General features: G+C 46.6%; 1 protein-coding gene across 4 annotated transcripts in view; it reads right to left on the reverse strand.

Annotated features, from left to right (window-relative positions):
- LOC105284714 overlaps positions 1-21,605 on the reverse strand; it is a 147,251-nt gene that overhangs the window by 18,459 nt on the left and 107,187 nt on the right. For all 4 annotated transcript variants that reach the window (XM_026972397.1, XM_026972396.1, XM_011348445.2 and 1 more), the window contains 2 exons: positions 17,319-17,397; positions 1,591-1,608 (listed from right to left, as the gene is read on the reverse strand). In XM_026972397.1, the coding sequence (XP_026828198.1) occupies positions 1,591-1,608; positions 17,319-17,397 (97 nt within the window). The remainder of the gene's footprint in view (positions 1-1,590; positions 1,609-17,318; positions 17,398-21,605) is intronic.

Below are 21,605 nucleotides of genomic sequence, written 5' to 3' on the forward strand. Positions count from 1 at the left end.
TAAACGTCAAGGCCGGTGTGCACTTCTTCACGTTTCTGTCACCATAATCGCACTGCCGTTTGCACAGGACGAGACACGCGGAACGGTGTAAAATGTACGAAATTGTGTACCGACGAATATTTACGTACACGCGGCAGAAAGAGACAACAAATAAATTTGCTGCCTATTCTTCGTATGAAAGACCGTCGCTCGCGCAGACCAGAAGCTGACAGTTTCAAGCGCAAGTTGTCGCAATCGCTCAAAATCGTCACGATGATAAGATTGTGATAATGATAATGATCCGATGACATGAAAAATCCACGGGACCGAAAAGCGGCCGACGACTCGCTCGCGCAAAACGTGCGTGCAATTTCGGATCCTGCGATATTAATTCATTGCACGCGGCGTCAGTCGATGGGCCCGATGAAGGGACAGGCATCTCTCTAATTGAGTCGGGGGTACGTCCGTTACGGGGGTGCGGGGTACACTGCGTCGGCCACGTGTTAATCGAATCGTTTCGCCGTGCGTGCATGCATGCGAGTCTCGCACGATCGCTCCGAGATCCCGAATTATGAATTCCCATCTCATTCGCGTCACAATCCTCCCCTATTATTGCAGCTTGCTCCTCCCCTCCGCCCTCGCGGCTGTCCTTTACGTCCCGCGGATTTCCGTATTCCGAGTTCTCTGTTGGTCGTTCACGGCGCGGCCGGACAAGCGAGGTGATTCGGTAGGTTCGCGATGTATTTAGCGAGAAAAAGTGCCGACAAACCCGGAAGTCAAAGCCTCGCGCGCGCGCCACCGATTGTCGCGCAAGTCCATTTAACTTGGAGCTGTCGCGCGGACGGAATATAATGAGAGAAATAAATATTATACGTACAGCGTGCGGCGCACCGTTGCGACGCGCCTTCGCTTTCGTTTTAATTGTGACTATTCAGAGAGGCGGTCCGTGACCGGCGTGGAGAACGCCGCGGATTCGCGCTACCAGCTCGGCGGAATAAAAGCTCGCGCCGCAAGCGCCTGAAGCGTGTACACGATTAAAAAAGCCTGCGAGAGGCACATATGTGTGCATACGTGTGTGCAAGAGGGAGGGATGTGTATGTGAATGCAGCCCTTCCCATCTCTGTGGATGTAACGCGATTCTTTTTGCGCGAGCCGACGGATCCGACAGTAACGTCACGCTGATTCGGCGCGCCCTTATTCTGTGAGGGCGGGTTTTGCGTTCGCGCGGTGCGCAACGCGGCGCCGGATTTAAATATGCAACTCGCGCGGTGCTTGGCGTGGCGACGCGCGGAATGGCACGCGCGGGCGCCGTTGATTGTTTGATTCGCGCGGATCGTACGCGTCGACGTCGAATTCGAAAGCCAGAGATAAAGGGACCGCGGCTGAAGTGCGAATATCGAGGCAACCACGTTAGTAACCACACAACGTCGTTTTTTTCGCAGCCTTTCGATGTTCTCCACCGCAAAATACAGAAATCTGGTTTTGATATCGGCATCGCTGGTATTGGCCGCGTTATCCTGTTGCGTGACAATAAATTAGGTTGGAAGGATTCGGACGGTGATTGTGTGAGCCGTGGCTGATTGTACCTGCGTCAGAGTGCGAGATATTCACCTGTCATAGTAGTAATCCCTGAAACAGACAACAAAAGCAATTATTGACATCAGATGCGTGAAATCGGCGATATTCTTTAATGTTATATTGTTTATATATTTAATTGCGAGATTACATTATTATTATATGACTAATGCATATATCATATCATTTCTCTCTTGATTAAGATTCACCAAAACTGATCGAAGCATCACAGTTTTTTTCTTTATTAAAATACAGAAATGCGTTAAATAATAAAAATTTGTGTTTGTCCAATGGAACAATCGAACGCACTAGAGAAAGTTTTTGTAAATCTTAAATTAACTGTGAAAACGGATATTTACACAGAACACGATACATCTCGAATTTCGCAGCACGGATTCTCCTATCAGCGCGCAAGTGACAATCCAAACTGATGCAATATTGTTTAATAACGATCGCGCGGCGCAAAAAGGCGAAGCGCAGACGTGAAAAATATTCGCGAATTCGCTCGTCAACCGAAATGTTATTCGTGTGTTATTCCGCAGTCCATGGCGCGGCGATTGGGCACGAATGGCGAATCGATTGACGATTACCGGAGCGTGTAATTCCCGCTACAGGCTTCGCCAAAAGTAGATCGAATAATGTTTACTATTACTATTATCACGCGATAAAGATTCCAGTTTTGCGATCTAACTCATTACGCCTATCAAATTACGCGAGACGTGAAAATGAATAAAGGGTTGCGCGGTGCGAGTCCTACGTTCTCCTGAAAATTAAACAACTGAAACAAGACTCGTGCTTGTTTTGCGCGATAATTATTGTTTAGCGCGCGTGTGGACGTTATCTTAATTCAATTAAGTTGAATTACTCAGCTTTTTTGATATTTACCCGTCGTCGGTTTACACGGGACATCGCAGGGCGTTCAGTAAACCGTGCCCTTTCGCAAAAAAGCCCAACTGTTTTATAAGAGTCTCCTCTCGCTGAAAAATTGGTTGAAATCCCAATACAGCCGGGAAAACGTTAGTTTCTCTCTTTGTAATGTTTCTGTCACTCCCCAGCCTTATTGAAAGCGCACCGCTTTGCAAAAAGGCCGACACGATCTTCAGTCTTTTTGCGATAATCGATTTAGCGCACGCCACAGGCGTCATAAATTACATTTCCGCGATCACATGAATATATCCGTCCACGCGAACTTGCGACGGGATTTTCCCGAAAGAAAGAGAGAAAGAGGGAGCGCTCCGTGAAAGATTTTCAGACATGCCGACGGTACCAGCACAAGTTCCGACAAAAACGAATCTCCTGGTAATCGAATCGCGTCGAACTTTAATCGAATTCGTCGTACGAGAAGCGTTTCGGTCAATAAATGCTCCATTAGCCGCAGTTTAAACGTGCGATTTCTCGTGGCAAAAAGGACGAGACCTCCCGGCGAACCAGCCTCGCCGCGATACACTGATAAAACGGTCGCAACGGTTTCAACGGGAAATTGCCAATTACCTCGATCGCACGGTCCACTATGTAACCCGGTGCACGCAGATTCGAAAATCGTCCAGGCGCACCGGATGATGCTTCTGACAGACGTTGACGAACCTCGCGATCGTGTTAATGATGCGTTCCTCTCCCCATTCTGCGATTCACACCAAGAGTCGACGACAGATATCGGGAGAGATACAAAACACGTAGGGGGTAGCTTGTAGCGCACCACTCTTGCGCTTCTCGGAGCGCTTTCGCGTGCACTGCAGTATATTCTATGCTATGTTACAGTCTCTCATGCTGTCCGCCGTATTTTCGCCGATTTACCCGCGTCTACCCTTAACTACCCAGATACGTTACGGAGTAATCCCGCCGACCGATAACGCGCGATGTCGAGGGAGGACGCGGAGAAGCTGCTCCAGAAATAAAAAGCGAAGCCCAGCAAAGTCGAATAACAAACGGCTCCTTAATCCCGCTCAAATTTGCCGATGAATAATTGAATAGAGAGAAAGAACGGCAAAAAGGTAGAAAAGGAAGAGGAAGAAGAGCCGGAGGGGGGGGGGAAGCGAAGGAATAATTACGAGCTGTAGTACTCGCGATTGATCACGCGATTGCGTAACGCGCGCGGCACGTCGTTTTCATGCATCACATCCGGGAAAAATGCTGGACCGAAAATCGATCACACACGAAAATCGAAAAGCGAGAGAGACACGTCCGAAACACGCGCGCGCGTACCTCTCCTCCTCCGCATGTCGCGGAGTAAAAAGGACATCGTCCTAAAACGTCCACGTGTATCGAAAAATGGCATCGCAATTAGGATGTCGGGCCGTCAACCCTTTGTTATTTAAAATGTCCACAGTTCCATGCACCTCGTTATACGTATATATAGATATATACATATATCTATATATATTTTTTTCTTTTTCTCTCATCACGCGCGTTCGATTATTCCATTGTACGCTCAGCGCCTTCTCTCGTCAATCGACAATATCTCCCCGCGTTTTATTAAACCGTTTACCGGTTTGACGAATTTCGCGCATATTACATGCCAGCGGCGATCGCGCGAGTGTATTTAAACAATGCGCGCGTCATAATGGGAAATACGAAATAAATCAGGAAAAACCCGGAGACAGAGATGTAAGAATAATTAACAAACGATCAGCAATCTGAAGGGATGGGAATGAGGAAATAGGAGCTGTTGCTCCTCCGAAAATTAATTTATTAATATCCATTTTCTTTGTTACGTAACCGAGATGTATTATTTTAATTTCGCGTTGCCGCTAATATCATTTGCTGATACTCGCGCCGTCTCGTTTCGAGCGGCGTATTTCAAAGTCACGCCGTTAATATTTTTCAAAAGCTAATTTGTTAACAGCCGCGGTGTGCAGCCGCGTGCCCGAGAGCTCTCGGCTCTCGTTATATTATCATTATTACCATCGTTAATGCGATGCGCTTTCGTAACAATTACCGGTCGTGCGTGTCCGCAAATTACGTTTATTACACGAATTATTTATAATCTCGCCGTGCCATGAGTAGATCGACGACGATGATGATGATGATGAGGAGGAGGAGGAGGAGGAGGAGGATGAGCGAAGGACATGTCGATAAAGCGCACGGTGTTTTTGCGAATAAACGTTAAACTATTAGCGTGCTTTTATGACAGCCATTTGCGAACTTCATCTTCCTGTGTTTCCTCTATCTCCCCTTGTTCCTCTCTCTTCCTCTCTCTCTCATCAGAGCGTTCACTAATTTCTCTCAATAAATTATCATACCGTTATTCACGCTGCGCGTGTTATTTTGCCGGTTGACAATGGAATGCGCATTTCCGGCGAACTGAATGACGCCGTACCGAAATAACGAACGCAGAAAACGAACGCGCGCGTTCTCGTACACACAAATCCGCGTGAACAAAAATGTTTTCTGCTCGCAAACTATCACCGTGCACGAACGTTACGCTCGGAGCGTTCAAACGGAGCAGATTAATCGCGATTAATATCGCGATGATCAGGAATCACATTCCTCGCCGATCAGAATCCCCAAGGAGCGCCGAGAATGTGGAACAATGTAAATCGCGTGACGAAAATCGCGTCGCTCGAGCTTCCTGAGGTGGATTCCTGTCGGGAATATATTAACCGCAGGTACACATTGTAAATGAATTTTTTTAATCACGCCCTTTTTTCACGCCGCATAAATCTCTCTTTCATCGCGCGACGTAAGCTTGATGAAAGCGACCGGGTGCAACGCCGTGCCTTAAGCAACCGCAATTAATCACGTAAAATTGCGCAAATTGTTCGCGATACATGGCATTGGGCGCGCGCGCGCGCACGCGAGGGTGAAGGAAGCAGGCGGAGGAAAACGGTTCACCTGACTATCGATTCTTCGATTCCCGACGATGCAATTCCCGTTGGAGCGGTCTCGGGCTGACACCTTTCGATTCTCCATGATACGATTGACTCGTTATCGTAGCGTTATTGGCGAGCGAACAAAAGGCGCGCCGATGAAAGGCGCCGCGACGCGCCGGCCGCGAAGAACAATGGCCGGAAGTCGGAGGGAGAGAACCGTCTGGGAAAAAAGACCGGGGCGAAGGGAAACTGTACGAGAGGGTAAACGGGATCGAGACCCACGCGCGTCAATTCTCTTTGCTCTGATTAAACAGGAGGGGAGATCGATAAAATTATTCAGAGTTACCGCGTTAACGATAATCCTTCGCGCTTAAGCTGGACGGTTCCCGCGTGGTTTTGTGAAATACGTAAATATATCTCTTTATTCGTCCCTTCTAATTCCGGTTAGTCGAATATTTCCGTTACAATAACAGCGTGTACTTTTAGCAGCCGAGATGATGGAAAGAACGAAAGAATCGGGTGAATTTGCGTCGAGATGATAACGTTGAATAATTCTAATTTCGAGTAATGCGGAAAATTAATGACGCAATTCGATAGCGTTAAGGCGATATAACTCGCGAAGAGCCGCGCGCGGGTATTTCGCTCAAGAGAGAGAGATCGCAATTACCGCGGCTTAATTAACTTCCTGCGCAACATTAGCGAATCTTGAGGGCGATTAATCGATATTCAATTTCGCATGACGCGCATCGTCTGTCCGTGACACCGTGATCCTCGATCCACACGCAGGAATGATACCGTAAAGATGATAGCGATAGCAGTAATGATGACAGCGATCGTTGTAATAACGGTAAACTCTAATTTTTGACGGATTAATGTTACGATTAAAATAAATTATATTGGTAAAAACGATTAAAATAAAATATGATCAGTGTAAGAGCATTACACGGTCATTAAAGCAAATTTAATAAAATAAAATGCAAATATCACGACAATCGAGAAATTGCAACAAGAACTTTTCCTGAAAAAAATCAATATTCTCAGGAAAATTGTATACATTCGTAATGTCGTATATTTTTCGCTTCTTTTTTAATTGTATTCCAATATCCATTGTAACGAGCTCGATAGTCTCTGATTAATGAGACATGTCTGAGCTTGGTTCCAGTAAAAAAGATGTTATTAAGTTCGCGATCTTCAATGTTGATTCGCTCGAAGATTGTTAGCTAACTTGTCAGCTTAATTCGGCGTCGCGTCGCGGATTTTTTTCGATCCTCGTATTCTGGAAATAGCATTGTCTCGTTATCGTAATATTATCGGAGGTCCAAGAAAGGAGCAGACGAGAAAATCTTGGCGGGAACAGTAGGGACCTGACAGATGTAAAGGAGATCAAAGGGACGCGGAACCGGAAATAGAAATCCGAATCGATCATACCGCAAAGATCTCTCTAATTGAATTTTTTAGTTTTCCCGGCTACTTTAGCTCCTTATGTAATATTCATTTTCGTAATTGAGTTGTGTCTAGCCTTGCGGTCGCTTCCATCTTGGCGATGTACGATAAAACTATTTAAACCGATCTATATTTATTTTTCTCGAATAACCGCGCTAAACAGTACGCGACCCAGTCACATGACATTTCTCTTAAATTAAACTCCGATTTTGCAAGCCAGAAAATGGGCTTCCCCGCCGGCGAAATGAGCGGCGCGCATCGAATCGTCGCATTATCACAAGCTCGGCGCATTTATGCAACCGCGATTCATCCGAGTGATCCTGTCGAGCTCTTCTGAATACGCTTTATTTACCGCCTTTGCCGATTGCGAAATTCCGCGTGTTTTTGCATCGAACGAATTACGCGCGTCGAGTTCATTCCAGCAGGTGTGATGCACTGGATGACCATCACCCGAGCCGAGAGAAAGCGAGAGAAAGAGAGAGAGAGAGAGAGAGAGAAAGGAATTCTTTTCAGGGTCTCCTTCAAGAATTTCAATAAAAGCCCCGATAGCCCGGCATTACATTTTGATATTGCTTTTGCGATAAGTATACCAGGTGTCCAGTGACGTCCAGGAACATCCAACTCGGATGGAAACCCTTGAAACTGAATAAAGTGCGTTTTTATTTAAATTTAAATAAATAAAACCACATGAAAAGCAAAGTCTGATTTTCACTAATAAATCATACGCCTAGTCAAGTCGATTCACAATCATTCCAATGATTACCCCAAAGAGAGTATCGGTCTATTTCGCTATTAATTCGCGCCGAAGTCTAGCAAGACCTGAAGATACAAGCAGACTCGTTTAAAACGCAGCTACATATTTATACCGTGCTCCATTCTGCGCGCAAAGCGAGCATGAACGCCTCCGTCGTAAACGAGCGTGCTTCCTCTTCGCTCGAGCCACTCTCCGCGATTATTTCTCTTGGATGAAACTGCGGACGCGAGGGTGGTTCTCCAACGGTCACTCGCAGCCAGCGCGGAGGGCTAGGGACCGACCAGCGGGCTGCCTCGCGTGGGTGTTATCCACTTGCGTAGTTGGCGATGAAGCGGGTGGCTCGACGCGCCGATGGTCCCTCCGTTGATCACAGGCAGGTCCCAGGCAGGGCCCTCGATAATCGTGTAATTGAATGCTAACGATGCCGAAATGTTGATAGAACTCGCTCGACCGCTCCACAAATATGCTCTTCGGCGTTTCACCGGCAGACGGGATTGTTTGTGCGGCCTTCTCTGTGTGTGCGCTGCCCCTGCTACTGCAGTCGGGAAACGAGGCACAATAAACGAGTGCCTCCCTTTCTCCCCTATCGTACGTGGTCCAGGATCAGCGCGCTGCCTCGAGCTGGCTTGATCGGAAATATTGGCCGCGACGCTGATTTAGTAATCGCGCTTGATTAAACGCACCCTCGCTGCGAGCGAGGGCACGAGCTTCTGACCCCCTTCTTCTCGTTTCGCGCACCCACGCTTTTCGCGAGCTTCCGCGAGCTCTCTGTCCGAGATGGAAACCCGCCTCCCTCGCGGAAAGTAAATTCGCGGTAAATTTTGGAAACGCGATGCTCCTCCAATCTATGCGGCTGATTTTTCGATTAAGTAAATGAATTGTTACTCGTTTACTTTCGTTTACTCTCCCTTCGTGGCATCACTATAAATTAGAGAGGAGAATGTCTCTTTCTCTCACTCTCTCTTTCTCTCTTTCTCTCTTCGAGATTATGATTTCAAAGATTTTCCAGTTTCTCGTCAACATCAGCTAGTAATTTTTCAGCTCGTCCCGTAATACGCAACGCGGCCGTGAAGTCGCGCGAAAAAAAGTTTCGGCGATATCACAAAGACAGAAAAGAAGGGCGGGTGGCGGGATGCAGGAGCGGCGAGATGGTGGCGCGATATTCGGAATTAGTCCGACGATGGGGCCGTGGAACACTCGGCAGAATAAAAAGAGCGCGCAGCCGTTTCCCGGCTAAACCGCCGGAACCGGCGGCGGAACGTACGGCGAAATGGAGTCAGCCGGGAATGACGATGGCGGATTAGCCCGCAGGCACGTGCTGCGGACACCATTCTCCACTTCGCTTGAGTGCTCGAAAATCACGTTCGCGCTGAACTCAGCTCGAAAACAGACTACGGTGGTATCCGCGCGGAATCGCGCGCTCGCTAGCTCGCTTGCGTCTCGATTGCCGTCCCGTCCTCCCTACCACTGGCGAGTCCGTCCACCCTTTGTCGCCGCATACATTCGTTCGTTTGTTCGCTCGCGCCCTTCCACATCGATCCGCTCCTCCATTTCGGAGAGATCGGCGTCGGTCTCTTTCGCCACTCGTTGCTTCTCGCGCTCCGATTGCGCGCGGTCCTTCGGGGGTGAGAACGGCGAACATGGGAGGTCTCGCACGGGGTGGTTACCAGAACGCGCGCGGGGATTTTCTGCCGTCCTTGCCGTCGGTGAAACAGCAGGAAATAAACTACGGATTATTAAACACTGCGAATTCAGAACGTTTCTCTTTTTGCATGGTGCACATGCGACCGCGCTGTGGCGGTCCGCGTACTCATTATGACGAATAGAACAAAGGGTCGGGAAAGGTATAACAAGGGGATTTATTAACGGGGATTACGAGGAACCTTAGTGCAAGACAATAGCATTTCCTGGGAGATCTCGTCCTCCGTTCCTCCCTCCGCTCGCCGACTATCGTTTTCTCATAACGAGACAAGTGTTTCTAGTAACTGCGTCCTGTCTCCCATCCTCGCAAAATTGCGAGATGAACTTTCTTTTTATTTTTAACTTTTGTTTAACTCACTCGAAAAGATATCGAATTTATCTCGAGCGAAAAAAGATATTACGCCGTTTCATTAGAGTAATTTTGCCGTTTGTCATCAATCGATATAACTGTTAATTTCGGGAATGATCGTAGGGGTCGATACGCGAAACACTTTGTGTGCTACCCTGTATTTGTTGCAAACGCCAGAGGAAGGGTTCAAACGTTCACTCGCCATTACATTGGTATATTAACTATACGCATGTCAGTAATCAATGTTTAACACGTGGGTGAGAGAGGGTGGACAGGGGGGAGTTTACCAAGTTATGTCGCGGTTTGCGGTGCGCCGAGGGCTATCGTGTGCACCACATTCAGATGCGCGCGGTACACGCGCGCGCAACGATATATATCGTCCGCGTTCTAACATAATATTATTGAATTCTCATCCGTGCAATAATTCGCGTTCACGGTAATTCCGTCGTGTTCGTCCGGAGGAATTTTTCGAGCTTTCCTACGATTGAGCACACCTCGCGCAAGTTCACGCGGACACAAAAAATATGCCGGCCGAAGTGTAACAGCGCCAAATCGATATTCTCGTCCGATTAATTCTCATTCAAATAGATGCAGTCAATTTTGATGTCGAGAGGACGCGAATAGAAAAAGCACTGGGCAAAAAATAGACGGCAGTCGTTTCTTCACCAGCAGCGAAGTTTCTCCTTAAACAAAGAAATTGCCGAGATAACAAATCGACTGGTTGTCCTTTCGTTCGATAAATAAAAGAGCTTTTCCCTCTCTGGTATTTTATTGAAATTGTTGCATCGATCGCCCTCCCTTCATGAACGGTTATTCTCTCAGCGAGGCCATTTGAAAAGCGCCTAAACGACGGAGCGGGAAGATATCAGCCGCTTAATAAACGAGGCGACAATTTTTAAAACGCGCGATAATACCAGCAAGATACGTCGGCAGGATAATGGTGCGTGCCGGCGACGTTAATTGCGCTCCTACGGCGTTTGCAAGTATAATTTTCCGAGTGTCGACACGCACACACACGTGCGTGCGGCCGCTTCATGTGTTCACTATGCAGATTTATATTCCGCGGACGCGGAATAATAAGAACTCTTCCTCGCGCCTAGAATCGATTCGGCTCGACCTCTACGTCAATTCCGCCCGCTGGTAACGCAGCACGCGTTGAGAACTTCTCACGCTAATATCCTGGAAATACGGTGTATGGTCCACTTTTCCGAATGGGAGGGTGAAAATCGAAAAATCCGCAAAATCGAGCTTTCCAGCGTAAAAATTGAAGCGTTTAAAATAACCGATGACAAAATATCTGAACGCGACAATCAGAAAATAACATGTGACAATTTGGAAAATAATAAATATTGGCCTGTAACGTATATTCGTTTCGTTTGTTTAGTATTTTTAGTCACGAATATATGTTACAACCCAATAAAATAATTTGACGATTCTCGTACTTGACAGTTCCGCATCTTGACATCGAAATATTTAAACAATCAAGGCTATATATATATGTTATGTATAGATAGGGAAGGAGAGACCGGTCTCAAGCGGAAATGAAGCAAAACCTGCGAGCGCAAAAAGGTCAAGCGTGGAGGACGCTGAATGGTGCGGAATGGCGGATGCGGCACCTCGTAAGGCAGATATTGCCGGAATAAAATTTTTTGAGTTACATCTAATCTCGGCAATAACCGGCGCTGTTTGGCCGATTGCATCGGCTGTAAACGAGCGCGGGACGCGGGTATAATGCGCTTGGCCCCGGAACGACCCGAACTAGGGAAGCACATTAATATACCTAATGGTACTCTGGAACTTGGCTCCGGCCACCGCCACCTCCCTCCCCCCGAGAGACAAAACTACCTTAATTGTGCCACTTCCGTCGGAGCGAAAATTCAGCTGGCAACCACCGCCGCGTTCACCTGCTGAGATTATCAGCCGACACCTGACGGCGCGTCCATTGATAGATAATGTTGGAAAATAACAGGTTGTTCAGAGTAACATGGAGCGCAAACACATCGCCCCACGAGCGAGCACACGAATAAACGTATAAAAGAATCGTCGCTCGTAAAATATTAACGGGGCGATTTATTTATTCCGACGTATCTCCTTTGCAGAATTACAAGTTGCCTCATACACACACAACAGAGTATTCCCGACAAAAAAACTTTGATCGTGATTTCCCGACGAAATCGAGATAAACTCGAAATTGGAATGGAATAAGGACTGAAACGGTGCGATTACGAATTCAAGATTTAACCACAGCCGATAATAATTACGCTTGATGTACGATAGAGAGGAGGGCGTTAAACAGGGTTGTTTATGGGGAGAAAAAATCGTGCTGGTTTTGTGAAAATATTGCCCGCTGCCGACCACCACCCGTGTCACTTCCACGGCACCATTTAGTAGTAACCTCCCCCAACCCCATCGTCCGTCTTCATCATTTATTCTCCGAGGGTGGCGTAATAAAGCTCGGCAGATATCAAGCCCGATAGAAGTCGGCGTAGCTGCAAAACGATCCCCGTGACTCGCTTATCCGGCCTTGTATGTAAATGTTGACATGTTTTCTGGAGCTGGCAGCGTGCACACACACACATATACACACGCACGCATGCACGCACACACACACACACACATATATACACACACGGTTGCACGCGGTGTGACACACACCTGCGCGCACGCCGCAAAAGGAAAGTCGTGTTATCTCATGTAAATCTTCACGGTAGCGCGATAAGCGTGAATTTCACCGCTCGCTTATTAATATTTATGTCCGGCGTTAAAGGGGTTGGTGAGGGCAAGCCACAACGTCTACAGGCCACTCCAAAAGTCACCGACCGCCTTGCTTTTCCTAAGTAAAACGATTAAGATCTGTTTGCCTTTCGAAAAGATCTCAAGCTCCTTTCGTCGATTTTCAAGTGAGTATGACGTTTCCTAAAATCTGAACATTTAATTCGGTCGAATGCATAAATATCTCTTGAGTGCATAAATCCCCCAGCCAATCAAGAAACCTGAGTCTTAAGATTTTAGAAATCTAACGTTTCCAAGAATGACGCTTTTAGAGTTTGAGATGATCAAGATTAACTAATTCTCTGAATTAAGTTGCTTTCATACGATTGTGAAATCGCCGGAATTCGGAGATTCAACGATCAAAAGCACGTAGGTGGCTTCGATATTAAACAAAGCGTCGCAAAATGAAGCACCTTGGTTCCAACAAATTGCACGCACATTTAATTTGCGAGTAATTATTCCGGCTATTCGTTTTGAGAATCTGTGAAACTATTTCGAGAGCGACGAGAGGAAGTCTCGCTCTACAAAACGCGCTACGTTACTATGCACCCTGCTGCAACGAGCAAACCTAATTTACACAAACCGCAGGAAATGAACGCACGAAGGGGATGAAAGCGAGAGGAAAAGGGGAGCAAGAGGACATGTTAAGGCTGTACTTCTACCCGCAAGGATAATACCGCTCCTTTACTCCGATTTTTCGGCGTGAATTTATGACACCTCGTCGCCCCGGTTGGAAAAAGAAAGAGCGAGAAAGAGAGAAACATTGTTATTTTTCACCTATATCTCTATAAATGATTATCCCTCCGTGAAAATTCGTAGAAAAAACTATATTAAAAATCGCGAAAAAATCCATAATTAAAAGGAAGTGATAATTAAATAAACGAAGCGTGAAAGCTGATAAATGCATATCGGGAATACGCAGAAATAACCAAGTAAATGACCAGGAGCTAAAAAACAGCGGTTGTTAAAATTTTCGCGCTCGCCGCATGATTCCCTAAAAATCTGCAATCACGTGATCTCACGATGCGTAGAGAGGTGGGGGCGGAAAGAGAGGGCGGGAAGAGGATTAACGGACGGACAATGAACGGACGATCCTGCTTGAATGGCGTGCTGAAGCGTACTCGAAACCGAGCCGAACAATTCACGCGTAATTCTCGTAACTGCGATATTCGCGTTTCGCTGCGATTTTCGTCTCGACGAGGTCGGATTTGGCTTGCCCGCCTGCCATTTCAAAGATCTCTCCCGAGCTCTCTCGAAGCCCCCGACGAATTCTGAATGGCGGAATTCAATTGGCGCATCCCGCGCGAAATAACAATAATATAATCAACCACCGTTCGACGTGTCCGTCCGCGTTTGATGGCGCGATCATCTCTTTTCGCGTTAATAAAACTTTTCGCGGTCGTTTAAAAAAGAACGAGAGAGAGAATTTCTCTCTCGCGCGCGTGAAATTGCAGGCGACCGAGTTCATGATTAACCGCTGCGGTAATCGAGCGGAGATAAAGGAGAGGAATGAATTAATATTCACGCGTCTCTGTAATGCCATCTCGAGCGTAGGACACTCGGTATACGTCGCATTAAGCGCCCGCGCGACACTGCCCCGGACTAATTGGGAGCGGTTAATGAGGTGACGCATTTTTATTGTTCCTCCGGCTTGTTAAGCGACCTGTTTGCTTCCGTAACACGTACGCCGGCAGCCCCGGGAAGGCGCAGGGGGATGGCCGGGGGATCCCGCGGATATCCTGAAATTGTCCCGAATACCTCGCGCGAATCCCGGAAACGCCGGCGGAATATTTTTCGCGGCTTTGCCGACCCGCCGGATTATCGGCATCGGCGCCCACCCACCTGCATTTATTCACACACGCGTCTTCGTTTTAAATATAAAACGCGTATCCGCGCGACTCGGTAATTAAATATCGACCTGATAAATAAAAGGAGAACGATCACGCTGTCAATGCTTAAGCCGAGCCGATTTATCAGATATTCTCTTTTTTTCAAAGATAAAACGGAGACATACGTATTCGATAGTGAAAAGAATCACACGAGTCAGACAGGACAGTTTTTTGAATTCATGCGGTATCAATCTCGTTTTCAGACATACACAGTATGTCTGACTGCGTATCGGATTTTTCCACTGATTGTGAGACAATCGATGGGTGAAAAAAATCGCACGAGTCAGACAGGACTAACGTGCACTGCAAACGCAAAACACTTAAATCTCTAATCTTGCAGCAGCATATGCAGCGTTTGTTTTTGCAATCTCGCTTATGATACTTTTTGGAGAAAGATGTTTCAGATAATGAAAATTAAGGATAAATATAAGGAATCAGTTTACGATGCGCCCTTAATCTCTCTCTTTTCCCCGTAAAAGCGGTTTTTATCGTATAATATTCGGTGAGAGAACCTCGTGCGCACGTCGGATTTCCGGTCAGGATGAGGACGCGAGGGAGATTGACGGCTGCATTAAAAGGACGACAAGCGAAGGACCCGGAAAATCCGCTCGCAGATATTACACGACGTTCTCGAGAACGTCATGTTTTTTCTATCTCTTCTTCTGCCGCAAGATTTCGAAAAATTGGCTTGATCACGAACGTGAACTCGGCGTTGAATGCGCGAGTGTGCTCTTCTTTTGTACGCGTCGGAAAACTCTCGATGCTTTGCTTTCATATCTAAATATTATATAATAGATGAGAGAGATAAGGCGAGCTAGAAGATATAACTCGCTCGCAAACGCCGAGTTCCTTTTGCGCGAAAAAGGATACAGGACCTTTCTGCAGTTCCGCGTTTCTGCAAGAGAAACTGCCACGATGTTAGACCATTTTGATATACTGTACTCGCCAATGGTTAATTCATGGTGGCGTTCCACTCAATTTCTCAAAGTACGACGGTTCGATCCATTTTACGCGTGAACATTTCCTCAATTTCAATTTGTACGTGATATTCCGCCATTTACCGCGCGAGGGAAGATTCTCGGCGGGATAACTTGTCGATTCTTCCCTTGACAATGGATCGCAAATAGATCGGGTTTGTGTTACTACGTTACCTGTACTTTCCGGGAAAACTTCTGTTTTATTTTCCCTCCAGCGAGCATGAAATCTACAAACGTGCAAGTGTTGTTTCAGGCGAGGGCTACTGTTAACTTGACTAATTGCAATTTCGCCCCAGCACACGCGGATCATTTTGATATTCAAGCTGTTCATCTTTGTTTCCCCACGTGTAAACGCGTGCCGACGAACGGTAGCGTTTACTGTGCAAAACAAAGTTTGGCTAATCTGTGAGACTGTTCCGCATTTAGTTTGTTACACACAAAGTTTGTTGTAAAATTAATTTCAAGATGATTGAATATTTTAGTTATGGGCTAATTCCCCGGTTAACTGTGCCTGTTAACTAGTTCTCCTCTTTTACGCCGCTCTTTGAGAGGAGAATAAATTTTTTAATGAACCATATCCTATGAGACATTGTTCAGACAATTTATATTTTGTATATTTAATTAACTTTTTAATTAACAAAACTCTTAAAGAAAACCTTATACTATTATTTTCGAGGTCTCAATTTTCAAGAGATATTCTTTTTCTAATCTTACAAATTCAACAGCCACACAAATTGCATCGGTTAGAATGATCGGAATTTGGAGACGATTAAAATGACTCGGAAAATACTCGAGCTTTCTTTTTCTTTTCTCTCTTGACAGGGGAAAAAGGGCGTGAAAAAGAGAGGAAAAGAAAACGAGGAACCGGCGAACGGAGAAAAGACTAGAGACGCGACTTAGGTCGTGAAAAGGTATCGACGTTCGCCACGACGCTATCTGTCGCGGATAATGCATCAGCTGCTGCAAAATATCTCCACAGTTCCTTCTTTCTCACGGCAAATACTCGTCGTGTCGAGCACTGAGCCAGATTACCGAGAACACGCAGCCGCAATTAAATTCTTAACGAAAGTGCGAAATAAAATGCGCGCGCGGGCTCGAGCGCCATCAATAATATACTTTTTCACAGTGTTCCTTTAAAATTCAATCGGCAGAATAGTTAAATCCTTTATTCCGAACTGCTCGCGACCTTATCGGTTCACCATGTTCTTGCTGAAACGGCAGATCAGTTGCGAATTAATTAAATTAATTGAAGGATGGACAGCGATCGGTCTGAGAAACACAGCCTGTAGTTCCTCCGCCGTTATTAATTCCATAAATTAATTCCGCGAGTTGTCATTGTTCCGGCCGAGAGCTCGCGCGGATTATTATTGCCCTCGCTCCGCCTTTCTGGCTCTCTCGAATTCGTCCATCGTGCGCTGTGAACAAACCTCTTTCCACGTGTGTGCGATTCGATGCAATTACGATCCTCTGTCTCTCTTCTCTCTCTCTCTCTCTCTCTCTCTCTTTCTCGGTTTTTTTATTCCGCGCGCGTGTGTCTCGCGCGAGTTAACCCGCGCAAACATGCGACACCGCTCGTGAATTCGCGGTCACGTACCGCGCGTAAAACACGCTCCGGGCGCTTTCGGGTTTATACATCGAGTTTAGGGCTCGTCGGCACCTTAAGGCCGGGATAAAGCGGTCCTTTGAATGAAACTCTTCTCACTGGTAGACTTATGCCGCCGTGCGCAGCACGGCAAAAATCGAGCGGATAGGATGAGATGGCGCGACTACGTGCCAAAGAACACCGCTGTCCGTTTTGAGTGGATTGTCGACAAATTTGTACAAATGCGCACGGCAGGAGGCTCGCGCTGTTATCACACGTGATGTAATGAATTTATGGGGTATCGGTGAAGCCCGGGAAGCTTCAACTTTCCGCGGCGAGACGTGATCAACGCGGAGAAATTCGCCGTTTCATCAGAGAATATCATGTTCGCGTTACTTTATTCGCCAACGTGAGATTCCGAAAGGAGAAGAAAAAAGATTTGCATAAAATGTTTAAAAATATGAGAAAGAAGCGGAGGAACAAATTACCAATCGTTGCCGGTCTTGGTGACGTTCTGCCGCTTGCGCCCGGTTTGGTGAGGCTTCGGCTCGGCAACCATGTTCACATCTGCAAACAGAAATTACGGTAATGTTAAATCTGGAGTCACGTCTCGCATCTCGTGTCTTGATTTCAGCGTCCCGTCGAACGCGCTGAGTCTGAGCACGTCGGCTTTCTCTACTCGGCTATTTGGCAGTGAAGAAAGCTGCACGAGTCGGATAGAATTGGTCTCTGAACTGATATAATGTCAGTTCCATTATCTTTTAGGCATACGCAGTGTGTCTGACTACATGACGAATTTTTTTACTGAGCTGGGTATAGAAAAGGTCTTGTCTGACGCATGCGGCCTTCTCCACTCGACTTTTTAATCTCGTCGTTTTCCAGACATACTATTGTTTAAACATATTTCATTATTAATATATCGTTATTATATATATATATATATATATATATACACATATTATGCCAATATTACAGCTCCATTTATATTTATTAATATGTACAGCTACATTTGCGGTTTACCTCCTGCCGCCACTGCTACCTCGGCAAATGATCGCGATGTTAATTACACATCGAATAATCGCAAATTTCTAGAAATACCGGTTCGCACGTTATAACATATTGGTGCAAAATTCGCTTTCATCGCCGCGCCGCGCCCCTTCGCAACCCTCGCGCAGCTTTACGGCGGATTATAATAAAACGAAGACGCGCGGTGACGACGAAGCGCGAAGTTTCCGCTCAGCGTTTCCGCAAACAGTTATTAATTTCCAGCCGCCTTTGAGACCGGCTCGCTTGCGGCGAGATTGATAATGAATGCGCCGCGTCGCGTCGCCCTTGCCGACGCGATCCGACGAAGCGACCGGGAGATTTCTCTCATTCTTCTCGTCCTCGTCCTCGACATCCACCGCGACTCCGTGCTCGTCTCGTACAGCGTGATTCAAAAGTCGTGCAACAGGTGTTGGCGACGATATTGATCCGCGCATGTTCGCACGTACGCGCCGATCGCATACGTACGTATTTTCCCTCGAATGTTGCCAGCGTGATAAACACGCGGATTAAAAGCTGTCGAGCGTGCGGGATCATTAGTCTCGAAAACTGTGAGTAACCGAGTGCGATGTGTTGTTACGAGCGCAACGAGAGCGATCGTTTCGCGAGAGCGTAGCGAAGAACCGGAATGAATCGTGATTAAGTATCTCTCTTGTGACAAACGTGCGAAATCGGCGATACGTATTGCGTATCATAGAGAGCAAGGTTGAGATATTCAGATGCAAAGACATCGTATATCAGAGGAAACTAAGATAGTGGCAGCATCCCTGCCGGAGGCGGAAGGACGGAACGACAGAACCGATAAGGAAGGAAGGAAGAGTGCCAAGGGGAAGAGTGAAAGAGCAGGGATTAAAAAGGAAGAAAATAGGAAGAAAACAGGAGAAACGACAAAGAACAGGCACACATACACACATGTACACATATGCAAGGGAAAACTAATGTACAGAAAAAAAAGATAGTTCCGATTGCATCTTTGCGGTTGAATGAAGAAAGTGGAAAGAGTCGGGAGTCGACAGACAAAGAGAGCGCAAGCGGCGGAGTCCACGCAAAAAAGCGTAATTGAAAGAACGCCGGAAGAAAGAGTGATATGAATGTACCCTATTATTAACTTACCACTGAACCAAGGATCGGAAAATAAAAGATTGAATAAATAACAAAAATTGGAGTAGAGGGAAATAATAGCTTGAAAAATAATAAAACAGATATATCAGTAGAAAATAAAACTCCGCCGCGTTAGATCGTCACGACACGAGTGAACCGGTCGAAATAATCGCAAGTTCACGGACACTGCGTCCCGTCCTTCCTCCTTTTTCCCCGCGCTGCCGCATTTCCGTCCAGCCTCCATCCCCAGCCGCAAATCACTTCATCCCGAAAACATCTTCCATCACGCCCGCCAACTCCCGCAAGACGTTTGCTCGTATCCGTGTCGCTAACTTCCGGACGTTTCGCAAACCGTCGAGGTCCTGTAGTGGGGTCCCTGTACCACTATCATCCACGTCCCTTCCGTGTCCCTCCCTCATTCCAGCCCCTCGGTAGCGGGTGGTTTGTGGATGTTCCTTGTTAGAGTAGCGGGCTGATTCCGTTGTGTGCGCAGCGGTGCGCTTCGTCCTTTGTGTGAGCTAACCAAACACCCCCGTCCGTCCCCCCTCTTCCTCCCGCACCCTGGCCGTACTCTGGTACCTTATCCGCAACCTCCTCGTCCTGCGCCTCGCACCTCCATTATCGCGGCTACTTGCGCAAATTGTTTACACGTCGGTCCGCGAGCATTTCATGAGGCCGTCCGAAAATTGATGATTTGGTGGATGTTTGTTGCACTTCGGGGTGAAGGAGCAACACTGAGGTAAACGAAGAGGAGGAGTAGGAGGAGGAAGAGGCTGATTTATTAGGAAAGGGAAGGCAAGAGAGTATCTCACGGAGCCGCTAAAGATGCCGACTAAGACCAGTTTCAGGCAAAAGCGGCGTTAACATTCCGGTCGACGAGCGCTGCCGCTTAGCTCAGACTTGCGTTCATTTATTTTATTCGTCCAAAACTATTAATTCCGCTTACTAATAATCTCGCGGATCTTTTATTAATTATCCAATGGTTCGTGCCGAAAAAATTGCGGCTTTGGAGCCACCCCAACGCGCAGTCTCTCTTGATTCGATTTTTCGAAGATCGAGACGATTGATTCATCGATAAACCTGGCCGTGTGGGCGGAAGCAAATCCGGGCATTAAGGGGTTAAACGCGACGGCGGCGGTGGTAGTGGTGGCGAAACGAAATTCTCGACATTCGCCACCGCGACGCAGCTAATCGTTGCGGGCGTCGGCGTCGCCGCGAAGTTTAGTCGATACGCGAGCTGTACGCGCGGATGCAGTAGCGTGCGCGACAGAAAGAGAGACGGCGGGAGAGAGAGAAGGGGCGAGGGATGAGCGGACAAAGAGAGCGAGAAGGAAGGGCAGCGCTGGGGGATGAAGAGGATCGCGGGCGGACCGAGTGGTGGGCGAGGGGAAGTCGAGTATCGATGTCATCTCCAGCACGCGGTTGAAGGGTGATTCCTATATCGCGTTGTGAATTGTTCCTCGAACTAACCGCTCGGCGTCGCGAGTGCGCGAGCGAGAACGCGCGAGCGGGTGATGCCGAGCGCGCGGAGTCTGTAACAGGCAGCAACGCTAATGGAATATGACAACGCGAGGCGAATAATAATCGGCCGTTCCTCCGTCGCCGAACTTCGTAATAAAACGAGCATTGTCCGTGACGTTCGTCGGGGACAGCGTCGCGACGTCAGAACATCGCGACGTCCGTCCGTCCGTCCGTCCGTCCGTCCGTCCGTTCATTCGTTCGTTCGTTCATTCTTCCTCGCCGCACGCGGATTTTTCGAGTGTCCTCGCGTGCACCGCGCGCGTTGCATTAATGATCTTGCTCAGCGATAATTTACATTCTTGCGGAACGCTCCGGTTTTTCGGTTGTTTTCTTGCGACTCTTTTCTTCTCTCTGGGAATTTTTCTCTTGTCAATCCTGGAGTGAGTTTCTTCCTCAGTGAAAATGTAATCAGACTCTCTGTGCTTACTTTGGACGCGTTCAACTTTTAATTGGACAGTTCAGTGATCATGACGTCGCGTGCAATTTATTTATAACATTTCTCGAAAATTACAACGGATCATAGATTTCTTGTATTATATTCAATTTATAACGTTATATTCTTGGTATCTTAATTATTCGAACTTTGACACAATCTTTAAATCTTTGATGAATATCGAGAATTGAGTTTCCCCTTATAAAAGATTCGACAAATGATGTATTTTGCAATTGGCGATTTTCAAATCTTAATTTTCCGAATCGGTGTTTCCTACGCTCAGCAATTAAACGACAAACTTAAATAACAAACTTCAACAGGAACTTTGTTATTTATTTTGCTTTGCACCTAAAAGTTTACCCGCAAAACTTTTTAAATCTTAAAGTTGTTTAACTTATGCATTTGTTTTTTACAACTTAGCTATCTATCTTATTAATTATATACTAATTGTATACTAATTAGAAATTTGTATTTCATATATTGATTACGAATGTATGCAATAATGTATGCGTCACAAACAGAATCTGCGTTGCTATATATGAAATTTACAATAAATATAATGGCAATAATTTATATTGTAACTATCTTTTTAATAGAATTTGCATTATGAAACAAGGAAAATAATTTCATATGATATATAATTCCAAGTTGCGATATTAAATGCGATATTAAATTA

The sequence above is a fragment of the Ooceraea biroi genome, chromosome 9 (assembly GCF_003672135.1).
Source record: "Ooceraea biroi isolate clonal line C1 chromosome 9, Obir_v5.4, whole genome shotgun sequence".
NCBI classification, from domain to species: Eukaryota; Metazoa; Arthropoda; class Insecta; order Hymenoptera; family Formicidae; genus Ooceraea; species Ooceraea biroi.